Source organism: Saccopteryx bilineata, chromosome 5 (assembly GCF_036850765.1).
Source record: "Saccopteryx bilineata isolate mSacBil1 chromosome 5, mSacBil1_pri_phased_curated, whole genome shotgun sequence".
NCBI lineage: Eukaryota > Metazoa > Chordata > Mammalia > Chiroptera > Emballonuridae > Saccopteryx > Saccopteryx bilineata.
Genome location: NC_089494.1, coordinates 265115253 through 265132752, shown reverse-complemented (window position 1 = coordinate 265132752; position 17500 = coordinate 265115253). Strand labels below are relative to the sequence as shown.

Below are 17500 nucleotides of genomic sequence, written 5' to 3'. Positions count from 1 at the left end.
AGACACAGAGTAGCAGAATGGATTAAAAAAGAAAATCCAACTATATGCTGCCTACAAAAAACACATCTAAGCAACAAGGATAAAAACAAATTCAAAGTGAAAGGCTGGAAAACAACACTCCAAGCAAACAACACCCAAAAAAAGGCAGGTGTAGCAATTCTCGTATCTAATAATGCTGACTACAAGACAGAAAAAGTACTCAGAGACAAAAATGGTCATTTCATAATGATTAAGGGGAAGTTGAATCAAGAAGACATAACAATCCTTAATATACATGCACAAAACCAAGGAGCACCAAAATATATAAGACAGCTACTTATTGACCTTAAAACAAAAACTAACAAAAATACAATCATACTTGGAGACCTCAATACACCGCTGACGGCTCTAGATCGGTCATCCAAACAGAGAATCAACAAAGACATAGTGAAGAAAAAAAAAAAAAGAAAAAAAAAAAATACGTATTTTGACTCATGGTGGAATACTCAGAATCACTCTCCCCAAACCTAAGGAAACAAACCAAAAGAAGCAAAAATGGTAAAATAGTCACAAAAATGGGGGAGGAAAAAAGGATCCAGCATCATATTATAAACATCAAAACGTCCCAAATATTCCAAAGCAGAAGAGTTAAGGCCAAACTGCATGGTGACTACAGTGAGGACAGAGATGGCAGCTCTCTGAAGAACCACACCCCCAAACTGGGCCAGAGCACGGAGAGCGGTGTGAAGCAGGAATGATCCAGGTGAGAAAAACTAAACACACCTTATGAAGCGGCCAGTGAAGACAGTGCTGGGTAGAGCAGTAGGAAGTACTGGGTTTATAAGTCCTTCTCCCCCTCACCATTTTGGTCAGAAGAAAAGTAGAAGGCCAGGACTTAAAAAAAAAAAAAATTACCATAGGAGAGCCCTGGCCAGACGACTCAGTTGCTTAGAGCATTGTCCCAAAGTGCAGAGGTTACTGGTTCAATCCCTGGTCAGGGCACAAAAAGGAACAGATCGATGTTCCTGTCTCTCTCTCTCTCTCTCTCTCCCCCCTCCTCTCTCTAAAATCAATCAATAAATTTTTTTTTAATTATCATAAAAGAAGAGAGCTGAGTTTAAATCAACTAATTCCGGCAAAATATCATCTGCATTCTACCTTTTATCAGACAAGAACAGCCTTTAGGCTGAAATTACAAAAGAAGTTTACAAATAGAAGCCAGAGAAACTAGGATTGGGACAAATATAACACAAAAAAGTGGTATCTGAGCAATAAGAAGAACCCAGGAACTGCCTCAGTTAAACCATGCCAAAACTCTGACTTACAGAAACAAAAGATAAAAAGAAAAGCAAGGAACAAAGCATGAAAAGACAGACAATGGGTCCCTTCAGGAATAAGTCATACTTTAGGAAACAAAATATTCAGTAACAAATTGTTTAATCTCAATAAAGTAAGAGAGAACATGAGCTTCCAGTTAAAATGGCACAATAAATTCACACATTAATGTAGCCCTTGTGTTTAAGCACACAGCAGTATGGGTAAGTATAAATAGAGAAAAACAAAAAGACAGATAGCTTCAAACAAAACAAAACATAAACATCTCTTCAGAGTAGAACTACAAAGCAGTGGACAGAGCTGAGGCCAAAACCCAGCTGGGTGCCAGGGCCAGTGGCCAGCAGCCAGGCTGGAGGCCCGGTCATGCTAAGGAACAGGGAATTTCTTCAGTAAGCTGGGGTCAGGTGGTATCAGTTACCTGCTGCACAGAGCAAACCACTCCAAAACAATCCCCATGTGTTTGCTCCCATTTCTGCAGGTCGGCAGTCTGGGTAGGGCTCAGCCGTGTGCTTGTGCTGGCCTCACAGGGTCGGCAGTCTGGGTAGGGCTCAGTCTGGGTAGGGCTCAGCCGTGTGCTTGTGCTGGCCTCTCAGGGTCAGCAGTCTGGGTAGGGCTCAGCCGTGTGCTTGTGCTGGCCTCACAGGGTCAGCTCAGTCTGGGTAGGGGTCAGTCTGGGTAGGGCTCAGCCATGTGCTTGTGCTGGCCTCACAGCTTCCGGGCTGAAACTGCTTTCATTAGTGTTTTCAAACATGTAGCTTATTTTAAAAATTGTGTTAACTGGCTTTTTCTTATTGATAGGAGCTCTCTGTGGACTCTGCATGTTAGTCCTTTGTCATACGCATTAGGAACAGAATAAAAATCCAAGCAGTCTTTTAAAAAGTAGATTGAAAAACTTCCTATGGAAATACAAACAACCTAGAATAGCCAATATCATGCAGAAGAGTAACAAAGATGGAAGACACCCTCTAGGATATCAAGCATATTATAAAGCTATAGTAATAAGCCAGGGAAATATTAGCACAAGGATAGAAACCAAAGAAACAGAAGAGGGTCCAGGAAAGAGCCCCATACACACAGTGACATGTGACTTATGAAGAAGACACTGTACTCCCCCCCCCCTTATGCACCAAGGATATGTTCCAAGACCCCAGCGGATGAATGAAACTGTAGATAGTACTGAAACCTATATATACTATGTTTTTCCTATGTATATACATATATACCTACCTGTGATAATGTTTAATTTCAACAATTACGATTAACAACAATAACTAATAATAAAATAGAATGATCATAACAATATACTGTGATAAAAGTTATGTGACTGTGGTCTCTCTCTCACCTTATTGTACTGCACTCACTTTTTCACTTGAAGAAAGCACTTTAGCCCTGGCTGTTTGGCTCAGTGGTAGAGCGTTGGCCTGGCGTGCAGAAGTCCCGGGTTCGATTCCCGGCCAGGGCACACAGGAGAAGCGCCCATCTGCTTCTCCACCCCTCCCCCTCTCCTTCCTCTCTGTCTCCCTCTTCCCCTCCCGCAGCCAAGGCTCCATTGGAGCAAAGTTGGCCCGGGAGCTGAGGATGGCTCCATGGCCTCTGCCTCAGGCGCTAGAATGGCTCTGGTTGCAACAGAGCAAAGCCCCAGATGGGCAGAGCATCGCCCTCTGGTGGGCATGCCGGGTGGATCCTGGTCAGGCGCATGCGGGAGTCTGTCTGACTGCTTCCCCGTTTCCAACTTCAGAAAAATACAAAAAAAAGAAAGAAAGCACTTTACAGCCTGTCTTTGGAGTATCAAATTGTCAGCATCACTATTCTCGTGCTTTGGGGCCATTACTAAATAAAATGAGGGTTCCTCGAACACAAGCACTGTGATCCCACAACAGTCGATGTGAGAGCTGGGATGGCTACTAAGGGACCAACAGGAAGGTGTACAGCATGGACATGCTGGACAAAGGGATGATTCATGTCCCAGGTGGGATGGAGGATGGCAGCAAAAGGTCTCATCACAATACTCAGAATAACGTACAATTTAAAACGTATGAGTTGTTTATTTCTGGAATTTTCCATTTCATATTTTCAAACCATGATTAACTTCAGGTAACTGAAACCATGAAAAGCGAAACTGTGGATAAGGGGAACTACTGTACAAAAACAATTTTGCATTCTATTTTTCCCTTTTGACAGTCTAAGTACTTTGTATTCCACCAAAAAATTTAAGTGAACATAATTTTGAATGATTACATGATTTTTACTGTACTGTTAATATGATCACTTGTTTAACCAACCCTCTACTATTATTGGACCTGTAAGTAATATTTGTTTTTTTTAGCTATTATAAATAATATCACAATGCACATTTTTATAAAAATGTCTATAACAGCTAAAACTAAAACTAATTCAAATCTATCTATAGAAGAGTAGATAAGCAAATTGTTGTACAGCGGTCCTCAGGTTACGACACAGTTCCATTCCTCCGACAGTGATGTAACCCGAATTTTGGTGTAAACTGAAACACACCCTAACACAAATAGAACACTTATTTTTATTTATTTATTTATTTTTTCCAAAGTTAGAAGCGGGGAGGCAGTCAGACAGACTCCTGCATGCACCCAACTGGGATCCACCTGGCAAGGCCACTAGGGGGCAATGCTCTGCCCATCTAAGGTGCTGCTCTGATGTGACTGGAGCCATTCTAGCACCTGAGGCAGAGGCCATGGAGCCATCCTCAGTGCCTGGCCAACTTTGCTTCAATGGAGCCTTGGTTGCGGGAAGGAAAGAGACAGAGAGAAAGAAGAGGAGGAAGGGTGGAGAAGTAGATGGGCACTTCTCCTGTGTGCCCTGGCCAGGAATCGAACCCAGGACTTCCACACACTAGGCCAATGCTCTACTGCTGAGCCAACCGGTCAGGGCCACAAACAGAACACTTATGCTTTTAACAGACAAAACGGCTTAGGTAAGCATACTGTGAGACTCCAACTCTCTCACTCATGTGCCGGGTTACCGCATAATCCTCTGTCTGAGATTACAACACTAACGACATAAGCTGAAACACTCATGTCTCAACTTTTTTAAGTTTTTTTTTTTTTTTTCTTTTTCATTTTTCTGAAGCTGGAAACCGGGAGAGACAGTCTGACAGACTCCCGCATGCGCCCGACCGGGATCCACCCGGCACGCCCACCAGGGGCGATGCTCTGCCCACCAGGGGGCGATGCTCTGCCCATCCTGGGCGTCGCCATGTTGCGACCAGAGCCACTCCAGCGCCTGAGGCAGAGGCCACAGAGCCAACCCCAGCGCCCGGGCCATCTTTGCTCCAATGGAGCCTTGGCTGCGGGAGGGGAAGAGAGAGACAGAGAGGAAAGCGCGGCGGAGGGGTGGAGAAGCAAATGGGCACTTCTCCTGTGTGCCCTGGCCGGGAATCGAACCCGGGTCCTCCGCACGCTAGGCCGACGCTCTACCGCTGAGCCAACCGGCCAGGGCTCAACTTTTTTAAGTTTTTATGGGAGTCAGCACCATAAACTCAAAACAGTATGTCGAGACTTTCAGTAATCCGAGAACCCCCTGTACATTCATTTAATGAAACAGAACTTAGCAATATAAAGAAACAAACTACCAATACACAAAACAACACAGATGAGTCTCAAAAACATTACTTTGAGTGAAAGATACTAGACACAAAAGCAAGTATACTATATGATTCCATTTACATGAACTGCTAGAATGGATTAAATGGACTCTTTATGGAAACAGAAATTAGAACAGTGATTGCCTCTTGGGGATGCTGCTGGGTGTGTACATATGTAAACATACATCAAGTGATGATACACTTAGGAGCTGCACCAAAGGGATACTGGGAATACGGCAGAGTAGGAAGCACCTGTGAGGTATGAATCTGTCTCCCTAGCTGGACAACAATGGCAGGGGGCAGTTGGACCTCTACAGTCTGTGGAAGGCTTTCAGCTTCCAGGGGAAGATCTGTACAGTATCTGCAGGTTAATTTTGGTAAATTTCAGCTAAGCAGCAGCTACCCACCTCCCACTTCAGCCAGGGGGCAGCAGCTGTGCACATGCAGCTTGCAAAAACCATGGTGGGTAAACAGGACCTTGTCTTCAAATTTCAGGGGTCTGTGAGCTGATGGGTGATTGCAGCTCCTGATATCAAAGATGCAGACAAATTGGGAAGTAACCATTGTTGCTGCAGCTCCACCTCCTTGTTGCAAGCGCTTGAGCCAGCTAAAGTGACTTCTAGGGCATTTAAAGGTCCAGTGCCCTTTTCACCCCCATTCATTTTTAACTTTTTCTCCTTTCAGAAGCCAGATGTTAAAAAACAAGAACATTACAAAACAATTACACATTCAGGGAAAACTAGAAAGTGACTGTGCGTGCCCAGTGAACACCTCAGAGAAGACCTGAGGACACCTCAGGTGATCTCCGACAGAGATCATCTACAGTAAGCAAAGAAACAGAACACAGAGAAACATAACGCAGAGAAAGAGCAATCCTCGGGGAGGGGGCAGAGTGTGATCTCCAGAGATACACAGTATTAGGCTCAAATGTCCAGTGTTCAACAAACAATCACAAGGCTACAAAGAAACAGGAAGGTATGGCCCATTCAAAGGAAAAAAAGTAAACAGAAACTATCTCTAAAAAAGACCTGATGGAAGATCTACTAGACAAAAACTTCAAAACAACTGTCTTAAAGATGCTCCAAGACCTAAAGGAAGATGGGGGGTTGGGGGAGGAAGTCAAGGAAACAATTTGTGAACATTTATAGAAAGAGCAACAAAGAGCCAGAAAACATAAAAGGAAACAAAAAAGAAATTATGGAGATGAAAAGTATAATAATTGAAATAAAGTATTCCTTAGAGGGATTCAAAGGCAGATTTGGAGAGGTAGAAGAAACAATCAGTGCACTTGAAGAGAAAACAATGGAAATTGTCAAAGCTGAGAAACAGAAAAATGAAGATTGAAGAAAAGTCAACAGAGCCTAAGGAACTTGTAGGGCACCATCAAGCAGGAGAAGAGAGAAAGAAAAGGACAGTGAGAACATTTACAGATATAATGGCTGAAGACTTCTCAAATTTAGGAAAGACATAAATGTAAATATCCAAGTAGCTCAACAAACTTCAAGTAAGATGAACTCAAAGAGATCAACACCAAGACACATTATAATCAAACTTCCAAAAAACAAAACAAAGAGAGCATCTTGAAATTAGCAAGAAAGAAATGTCATCACATACAAGGAATTCTCAATATGATTATAAGCAGACTTCTCACCAAAAACTTCATAGAGGCCAGAATACAGTGGACCAATATATTCAAAATACTAAAAAACAAACTGTCAACCTAGATATTTAATCTGGTAAAATTGTCCTTTAAGAGTGAGAGATAGCCTGAACAGGTGGTGGCACAGTGGATAGAGCATCCACCTGGGATGCTGAGGACCCAGGTTCGAAACCCCAAGATTGCTGGCTTGAGCGAGGGATCACCAGCCTGAGCATGGGTCACTGGCTTGAGCATGGGATCATAGACTGATGGTCGCTGGCTTGAGCCCAAAGGTCACTGGCTTGAAGCCCAAGGTCACTGACTTGAGCCTAAGGTCACTGTCTTGAGCAAGGGGTCACTGGCTTGGCTTAAGCACCCCCCCCCACTGTCTCTTACATGCTGTCAAGGCATGTATGAGAAGCAACCAATAAACAAATAAAGTGAAGTAAAGATGAGTTGATGCTTCTTATCTCTCTCCTCACCACCCCCTCCACTATCTCTCTCTCTCTCTAAAAAAAAATAATAAATTCAGAAAGCTGTGGAATTTAAAAACACTTTTAGCTTTTTCTATTGATAAATTTTAGAAAGAGAGGAAGAGAGAACCATTGATTTGTTGTTCCACTTATTCATGCATTCACTGGTTTATTCTTGTAGTGCTCTGACTAGAGATCAAACCCACAACTTTGGCATATGAGACAATGCTCTAACCAACTGAGCTACCTGGCCAGGGCCAACAACACACTTATTTTATTTTTTTAAGTGAGAGGAGAAGAGATAGACAGGCTCCCACATGCACCCTGACCAGGATCCACCCGGCAACTACCTGAGGCCAATGCTTGGACCAACCAAGCTATCCTCAGTACCCGGGGTGATGCTTGAACCAATCAAGCCACTGGCTGCAGGAGGGGAAGAGACAGAGAAGGTGGAGAGGAAGGGAGAGAGAAGTAGGCGGTTGTTTCTCAAGTGTGCCCTGACTGGTGATCAAACCTGGGATGTCTGCACGCTGGGCCGATATTCTATCCACTGAGCCAACCAGCTAGGGCAAACAACACACTTTTAAACAACCAAAGTATCAAAGAGGAAATCAGAAGGGAATTTATAAATTATTTAGAGATTAACAAAAATGAAATCACAACATAACAAAACTTACGGGACACAGTGAAAGCAGTGCTATGGGGAAAATTTATAGCTATAAATACTTATATAAAAATTGAGAAAGATTTGAAAACAATAACCTAACTTTATAATTTAAGAAACTAGAAAAGAACAGACTAAATCCAGAGTTGGCAGAAGAAAGGAAATAATAAAGATTACAGCAGAAGTAAACAAATAGAGAGTAGAAAAACAATAGAGTAAAATCAATAAAAACAAAAGGTGGTTTAAAAAAAAAAAAGCAATCACTTTCTTTGCTCATCCAGAAGAAGCAATTATTTATATATTAACGTTTATCATCCAATGGCAGCAATTCAGTCACGTCTTCAGGCTCCACTTCTTTTTTTTTTTTAGATTTTATTTATTCGTTTTTCAGAGAGAGAGGAGAGAGAGAGAGAGAGAGAGAGAGAGAAGGGGGAGGAGCAGGAAGCATCAACTTCCATACTTGCCTTGACCAGGCAAGCTCAGGGTTTCGAACCGGCAACCTCAGTGTTCCAGGTCAACATTCTCTATCCACTGTGCCACCACAGGTCAGGCAAAGCTCCACTTCTAATTCTAGTTTCCTTGCTGTTCCACTACATCTGCAGCTACTTCCAGATGTCTTGATGTCTTGAATTCCTCAAAGCCATCCATAAGGGTTGGAATCAATGTCTTTCCAAATCCTATTAATACTGATATTTTGACCTTTTCCTATCAATCATGAATGTTAATGGCAGCTAGAATGGTGAATCCTTTACAGGTTTTCAATTTACTTTGCCCATATCCATGAGAGGAATCATCATCAATGGCAGCTATAGCCTTAAGACATGTATTTCTCCAATGAGGTTTAGAAATAGAAATTACTCCCTGACCCATGGGTTGCAGAATGGGCTAGCAAGTATAAAGTAGTATTCATCTCAATGATCATCTCCTTCAGAGCTTTTGGGTGACCAGGGGTATTGCCAGTGAGCAGGAATTTTTTTTTCTTTTAGAGACAGAGAGAGGGAGAAAGAGACAGACACGGACAGACAGACAGGAAGGGAGAGAGATGAGAAGCACCAACTCTTCCTTGAGGCAACTTAGTTGTTCATTGATTGCTTTCTCACATGTGCCTTAACTGGGGGGCTCCAGCTAAGCCAGTGACCCCTTGCTCAAGCCAGCGACCTTGGGCTTCAAGCCAGTGACCTTTGGGCTCAAGCCAGCAACCATGGGGTCATCTCTATGATCCCACGCTCAAGCTGGCAACCTCGCACTCAAGCAGTGAGCCTGGGCTTAAGCTGAATGAGTCTATCGCTCAAGCCGGTGACTTCAAGGTTTCTAACCTGGGTCCTCAGTGTCCCAGGCCGATGCTTTATCCACAGGCAGCAGGAATATCTTCAAAGGAATCTTTTTTCCTTTCTGAGCAGTACATCTTAACAGTATCTCAAAATATTCAGGAAACCACGTTTTTAACAGATGTGCTGTGCTCTGGGCTTTATTGTTCCACTTCTAGAGCACAGGCAGAGTCGATTTAGCAAAATTCTTAAGGGCCCTAAGATTTTTGGAATGGTAAGCGAGCACTGGCTTCAATTTAATGTCACTAGTTGTGTTAACTTCACAATAGAGTCTGCCTGTCCTTTGAAATCTTTGAGCCCAGACATTTATTTTCTTCTAGCTATGAAGGTCCTAGAAGGCATCTTCTTCCAACATAGGACTGTTTCATCTACATTGAAAATCTGTGGTTTAGTGTAGCTGCCTCCAGTAATTATCTTTGCTGATCTTCTGAATAACCTGCTGCCTCCCCTGGCACTATTATGTTAGGGAGACAGCTTCTTTCCTTAAACCTCATAAACCAACCTCTGCTAGCTTCAGAATTTTTTCCTGCAGCTTCCTCACCTCTGTCAGTCTTCACAGAATTGAAGAGGGTTAGGGCCCCGCCCTGGATTAGGCTTTGACTTAAGGCAGGGGTCGGGAACCTATAGCTTGCAGCCAGATGTGGCTCTTTTGATGGCTGCATCTGGCTCGCAGACAAATCTTTAATAAAAAAAATGTTAAAAACATTCTCATGTATTACAACCCATTCATTTCCTACCACTCATGTTCATGGTTGCAGGTGGCTGGAGCCAATCACAGCTGGAGCCAATCACAGCTGGAGCCAATCACAGTTGTCCTCCGGGACAACACCAAATTTTTACTGGATATTGCACAACGTACACAGGTCGTTGTATGGCTCTCACGGAATTACATTTTAAAATATGTGGCATTCATGGCTCTCTCAGCCAAAAAGGTTCCCGACCTCTGACTTAAGGGGATGTTGTGGCTGGTTTGATCTATCCAGACCTCTCACACTTTCTGCATGTGAGTGACAGGCTACTTTGCTTTCTTATCACTCATGTGTTGATTGGAAAAGCACTTTTAATTTCCTTCAACGACTTTTCCTTCGCACTCATACTTGTTTGTTTGGTACAAGAAGCCCAGCTTTCAGCCTATCTTGGCTTTTGGCAAGCCTTCCTCACCAAGCTTAATCATTTCTAGCTTTTGATTTAAAATGACAGACAGGAGATTCTTCCTCCCTCTTGAACACTTACAAGCCATTGTTGGGTTATTAATTGGCCTGATTTCAATATGGTTTGTGTCTCAGGGAATAGGAGGGCCTGAGGAGATGGGAAAAGATACGAGAATGGCTGGTTGGTGGAGCATTGAGAACACACACATTTCTTTTTTTTTTTTTTTTTTTTTAATTTTTCTGAAGTTGGAAACGGGGAGGCAGTCAGACAGACTCCTGCATGCGCCCGACCGGGATCCACCTGGCATGCCCATCAGGGGGCGATGCTCTGCCCATCTGGGGTGTTGCTCTGCTGCGACCAGGGCCATTCTAGTGCCTGAGGCAGAGGCCATGGAGCCATCCTCATCACCCGGGCCAACTCTGTTCCAATGGAGCTTTGGCTGCGGGAGGGGAAGAGAGAGATAGAGAGGAAGGAGAGGGGGAGGGGTGGAGAAGCAGATGGGCGCTTCTCCTGTGTGCCCTGGCCGGGAATCAAACCGGGGACTCCTGCACGCCAGGCCGATGCTCTATCACTGAGCCAACCAGCCAGGGCTCTTTTTTTTTTTTAATATTTTAATTATTCATTATAGAGAGGGGAGAGAGAGAGAGAAAAGGGGGGAGGAGCAGATAGCATCAACTCCCATGTGTGCTTTGACCAGGCAAGCCCAGGGTTTTGAACTGGCAACCTCAGCGTTTCCAGGTTGACACTTTATCTAGTGTACCACCGCACGTCAGGCCAAGAACACACACATTTCAATTAAGTTTGCTGTCTTATACGAATGTGGTTCCTGGCACCCCAAAACAATTAATTACAATGGTAACATCAAAGAGCACTGATCACAGATCACCAAGATAAAAATAATAATGATGAAAAAATTTGAAATATTGTGAGAATTACCAAAATATGATACAAAGACATGAAGTGAGCAAATACCATTGGAAAAATGGTGCTGACAGACCATGCTTGAGGAAGGACTGCCATGAACCTTAGATTTGTAACAAACACAGTGCCTGTGAAGCACAATAATGCAGAAAGCAATGAAACAAGGTGCTTAGAAAGTATTTAGAAAGTAACTTGACCAAGGAGTTGAAATACTTGCACAATGAACACTACAAAGCATTGCTGAGAGAAATTTAATTTTTTTTTTCCTTTTTTTTTCCCCCCCTGTATTTCTCTGAAGCTGGAAACGAGGAGAGACAGTCAGACAGACTCCCGCATGAGCCCGACCGGGATCCACCCGGCACGTCCACCAAGGGCGATGCTCTGCCCTGACCAGAGCCACTCTAGCGCCTGGGGCAGAGGCCAAGGAGCCATCCCCAGCGCCCGGGCCATCCTCGCTCCAATGGAGCCTTGGCTGCGGGAGGGGGAGAGAGAGACAGAGAGGAAGGGGGGGGGTGGAGAAGCAAATGGGCACCTCTCCTATGTGCCCTGGCTGGGGATTGAACCCGGGTCCCCTGCACGCCAAGCCGATGCTCCACCGCTGAGCCAACCGGCCAGGGCCTTGCTGAGAGAAATTTAAAAAGACATACTTAAATAAAAACACATTTCATGTTATGGACAGGAAGACTTAACATACTAAGATGTCAATACTACTCAAGTGATCTACAAAGTCAATTCAATCCCTATCGAAATCTAAAGACACTTTTTTCAGAAATAGAAAAATGCATCCTAAAATTCATATGGAATTTCAAGAGACATTGAGTAGCCAAAAGTCATAAAAAGAATAAAACTGGAGGGTACATGTCTTAACTTCTAAACTTACTACAAAGCACAGTAACCAAAACTGTACTGGCATAAAGACAGACATGCAGACCCAGGAAATAGAATAGTGAATTCAGATTTAAGCCCTCACAGACATAGTCAAATGATTTTTGACAAAGGTGCCAAGGCCATTCAATGGGGAAAGGATTTTCTTTTCAACAAATGGTTCTGGGAAACTGAATAGCCACATGCAGAAGACTGAAGTTGAACCCTTACCTAATATAGATGTGAAATACTCAAAATGGATCAGGGAACTAAATGTAAGACCTAAAACAGTAAAGCTCTTAAAAGAAAACAGGATAAACTTTCATGGCATTGGATTTAGCTATGAGTTCTTGGATATGACACCAAAGGCACAGGTAACAAAAGAAAAAATTACAAAACTTAGACTTCACGAGAATTTTAAAACCATGTACATCAAAAGACACTATCAAAAGAGTAAAAAGGCATCCCACAGAATGGGGGAAAATATTTGCAAGTCGTATATCTGATAAAGGTTTAATATCCAGAATACAAAGAGAACTCTTAAAACTCAAGACAAGATAGAACAATCCAATTAAAAGTGAGCAAAATTTCAATAGACATTTTCCCAAAGAAAATAGACAAGTGGCCAATAATCACATGAAAAGTTTCTCAACACCACTAATCATTAGTGAAATGCAAATCAAAACTACAATGAGATTCCACCTCATACCCATTAAGATAGCTACTATCAAAAAACAGAAACAAGAGTTAGTGAGGACGTGGGGAAATCAGAACCTTTGTGCAGTACTAGGGGGGAAGGTAAAACGGCACTGCCGCTGTAGAAAACAGTACGGCCACTAATCAAGAAATTAAAAACATAATTACCACAAGAATCTAGCAATTTATTTCTGGATATATACTCAAAAGAACTGAAAGCAGGATCTCAAAGAAGTATCTGTATACCCATGTTCACCCCAGCATTATTCAATGATAGCTAAAACAGGCAAGCAACCCAAGTTGCCTGCGTCCATCAAGACAAAATGGAGTATGCAGATACAGTGGAGTATTATTCAGCCTCAGAAAGGAAGGAAATCCTTCCATATGATACAACATGGGTAAACCTTGAGGACATTATGCTCCGTGAAATAAGGCAGTCACAAAAAGACAAACGGATTCCACTTACACGAAATACGTAGAGTAGTCAAAATTATAGAGACAGAAAGTAGATGGAGATTGCCAGGGGCCAGTGGGAAAACCAACTAGGGGAAAGGAGAATAGGGAATTAGTGTTTAATGGGTAGAGAGTTTCAATTTTACAAGAAAACAGTGCCCTTGCTGGCTATGCTAAGGTTGTGGGTTCGATCCCCAGTCAAAGTACATACAAGAATCAACCAATGAATGAATAAGTAAGTGGAACGACAAATTGATTTTTTTTTCTCTCTCTCTAAAAAAGAAAAAAGAAGATGAAAATAGTTACGGGGTTGGATGGTGATAAAGGCTGTAATACCATTTGAATGTATTTAACACTACTGAAACTGTGTATTTAGAAATACATAAAATGATAAATTTTAGATTAAGTGTATTTTATTACAATAAAGAAAAAAGATTTGTGCCATTCACAGTATATAATTTCTTTTTTTAATTATTGATTTTTAGAGAAAGAGAGAAAGGAGAGAGAATGAGGAGCATCAACTCATAGTTGCTTCACTTTAGTTGTTCACTGATTGCTTCTCATACATGCCTTGACCCAGCAAGCCCAGGGTTTTGAGCCCATGACCTCAGTGTCCTGTGTTGATGCTCTATCCACTGTGCCACCACAGGTTAGGCTGTAACTTATTTATTTATTTATTTTTATTTTATTATTATTTTTTTTTGTATTTTTCTGAAGCTGGAAACTGGGAGAGACAGTCAGACAGACTCCCGCATGCGCCCGACCGGGATCCACCCGGCACGCCCACCAGGGGGCGACGCTCTGCCCACCAGGGGGCGATGCTCTGCCCCTCTGGGGCGTCGCTCTGCTGCGACCAGAGCCACTCTAGCGCCTGGGGCAGAGGCCAAGGAGCCATCCCAAGCGCCCGGGCCATCTTGGCTCCAATGGAGCCTTGGCTGCGGAAGGGGAAGAGAGAGACAGAGAGGAAGGGTGGGGGGGGGGTGGAGAAGCAAATGGGCGCTTCTCCTGTGTGCCCTGGCCGGGAATCGAACCCGGGTCCCCCGCACACCAGGCCGACGCTCTACCGCTGAGCCAACCGGCCAGGGCCTGTAATTTATTTCTTAATTACAAAGTGCATAAAAAGAAAAATCAGTTCCTCAGGTAGATTATACAATAAATCTAAATGCAAAGGCTAATGAAAATATAACATATAAGAATACTTCATGAGCTTGAAATCAGGAAAGATTTCTTAAACAGAGGCAGAAAGTACTAATCCTAAAGAAAAAGATAAATTACACTACATTAAGAATTAAGGACATCTGTTCATCAAGACATCATTATGTGAGTAAAAAGTAAGACAGAGAGGGAGAAGTTGTATGTATCAAGCTTGTAACCAGACGATATTAAGAAGTCCTATTAGTGAAAGAGAAAACCATCAATATAAAAATGGGTACAAAATTTGGGCAGATCCTTTACCAAAAAGAAACTATGAACAGCTACTGATGATATGAGAAGCTATCCAACCTCATTAATAACAAGAAAAATAGAAACCAAAATCGTAATGAGATACCATTACATCCTCACCAAAATGAGGATGAGACGCGATGACAGGATGCTGTGTACACGGCTGGCGGGTGCGACTTGGGAAAGCCGTTAGCTGAGCAATACCATCCCCATGGCCCCTGACCCCCAGCGGCCCAACCCTGCTTTATACCCCAGGGAAGCATGTGCTTGGGCCCCCGACACACACGCAAGGGTGCTGCGTGGCTCCTAACGACTGCAAACTGGAACCAACCGAGATGCCTCTCAACAGCGGGACAGAGTTGTGCGATGGAAGACCACAGTACCAAATGACACGAGCGTAGCTGAGGCTGAGACCTGGAGGCCGAGGGAAAGTGGTCGGGCACAACTATTAACTTGTAGTTCAAAAGGAAAACAAAAACATATGGTTCAGGCACTGAATGCAGACACTGTAATGAAAAGCAACAACGCAATGACTCCAAACGTCAGGATGAGCTACTACACTGGGGGCAGCAGACGGGGGTTCTGATGGGGAAAGGGCACCCAGGGCTTCTGAGAGTTCTATGCTCTGACCTAGGAGATGGTTATACCCCAGTTTTCTTTAAATGGAACATTTTAATGAATCTTTTCATGCATCTTTATGCATCCCTCTGTATTTTATTTTTATTTTTCATCTTTAGAAAGTTGTGTTTTTGCTTTTTTAAAGAATCTAAGAAACCTATTAATTCCCCTCACCAAACTATAGGGGGCAACGTCCTTGAAAGAACCCAATTTAAGAACGTCACTGAGGATCCATTAAGCCTGGTTCACACTCACGTGGGGAGCAACCAGAAACAATGTGTGTTTAACCCTTTCCCCTGCGTGGTCCCCCTCTTGGCATCAGAGAGAGGAATAGATCAACATCGCTCCCGGGAGAAGATTAATAATACAAAAGATCTCAATCATAACCTACCCCAAGAAGTGCTGAGGTCCTCTCCAAGTCGTCCTTGTTCACCTGAATGCTCTGGCTCTCCATCACTGGGGTTCAAAAACCAAAGCAGATAAAATTTGCGTCAATGACTCATTCCTGTGAAAGACGGCAGGGCAGGGAGCAAGCCACACTCCCCGAAGGAGACAATAATGACAGCACCCGCTGCAAGCACACATTGGTAAGGGGTCCCTTAGGGCCAGTATTCAAGCCCGGCCGTGGTGGCAGTGGGCATGGGGACACGCACTGGCCAGGCACACTCTGGACAGAAAGGTTGCCCCTGCCTGTGAGATTGCTGGGCTCTGATCTGCTCTCCTGTACCCAGCAGGACCTGGACAGAGTGGGGGCTGAGAAGCCACAGTCAAAGAGATTCTTGCCACAGTTCCTCATGGGGGCTCTCACAAACAGTTAAAGGACAGCACACCAGGACCCGACAACTGCTGACATGTACAATCCACACTGCTGCTCTCAGGAGCCAGGGAGTCAGGAGGAGGGTGGTCCCTTGGCCAGGGCACCCAGATGTGGCACACAGACAATACAGAAAAGATTTCATACAACCAAAATGTCGGAAACTGCTGAGTCCTCTCCACCAAGAGGTGTATGGTCCAAGCCCTCTTGTTACAGAAAGGGAAAATACAGAGCTTGTCACCCCTCCTCAGTGCCCGGTGGGGTGCTCTACCTACCCCTAAGTAACAGAGTCACAGTCAGTCCACACAAGGTAAAGAATTCTCTAGAAAGATGAGTATACATAATCTTTACAGTAGCTTACCTGCCAAAATTGGTATCAGAGGGAGCTCCAAAGTACAAAATAGTTGCCACAGACCAAAAACCTGTTTCATAGGAAGAAATATCGATGTCACTTTTAAAGGATTATTTCTACCTGCACTGGGCTGAGCTGGATTTCAGGCACTCCCGCATGGACAGAGTTGGCTTCCCACCCAACAGCCTCTCCTCTCCTGGCCCCCTTCCTAGTAAAGGTCCCACTTCCTTCAAGTGTCCTACTGTATTTACCAAGACCTGGTGGAGATATCTGGAAATAGGACAAGACACCCTACTCCCAATTCCCTTTAATCTTTCTAATTTTTAAGTGATTTAGGTACATATTTATGAACGTTTAGGCTTCCATTTTTTTTTAAAGATTTTTTTTATTTATTTATTATAGAGAGGGGAGAGAGAGTGAGAGAGAGAGAGAGAGAAGGGGGGAGGAGCAGGAAGCATCAACTCCCATATGTGCCTTGACCAGGCAAGCCCAGGGTTTTGAACCAGCAACCTCAGCATTTCCAGGTTGATGCTTTATCCACTGCGCCACCACAGGTCAGGCAACTTCCATTTTAATTTCAGAATAGGTTAACTAAATTTCCAAAAGTTTGACTAAATTTTTCATTGACTTCATAGATAAATGTGAGAAGTGAGATCTTTATATTGGGTCATGTCCACCCAAAGCGTGAAACACCTCTGCATTTTTCAGAACGCCTCCCACGCTCTCTCCCAGAGTCTCCATCCCTTTTCTTCCTGCCTGCTGCCAGCTGAGGGTCCTTGGCCTCATCTGTTCTCCCACGGCCCTCACGTTCTCGACCTGCCCCTGCAGGCCCCTTTCTTCCCTGCTGACGCCCTCTAGGCCACACCACCTGGGCTCCTTCTCTGCTCTCTGGGTGGCGAGAGGAGAGAGAAGTGGGGTTCCTCTTGCCACCTGCCTGCAGCCTAGCCGCCCACAGTGTACGGCTGGCTGCACTCCTCTGCCTGCAGCCACAGCTTCTGCTGTGGCCACTATAGGGCCACTGCTCTCCCAGGTCCTGGTACCATCTGGTTCTTCAAGCCCAGGGGTGGGAAAGCTTCTAGTCAGCACTATCCCTGGAGGCTTCTCCATTCTGGGCTGAGCCCTCGCCCCTGCCCATGCCTGTACACAGTCC

At 43.9% G+C, this 17500-nt stretch overlaps 1 protein-coding gene across 5 annotated transcripts in view; it reads right to left on the bottom strand.

Moving 5' to 3' along the window:
• Positions 1 to 17500, bottom strand: part of POLN (DNA polymerase nu) — a 171184-nt gene that overhangs the window by 96762 nt on the left and 56922 nt on the right. For all 5 annotated transcript variants that reach the window (XM_066278668.1, XM_066278669.1, XM_066278671.1 and 2 more), the window contains 2 exons: positions 16360 to 16420; positions 15576 to 15640 (listed from right to left, as the gene is read on the bottom strand). In XM_066278668.1, the coding sequence (XP_066134765.1) occupies positions 15576 to 15640; positions 16360 to 16420 (126 nt within the window). The remainder of the gene's footprint in view (positions 1 to 15575; positions 15641 to 16359; positions 16421 to 17500) is intronic.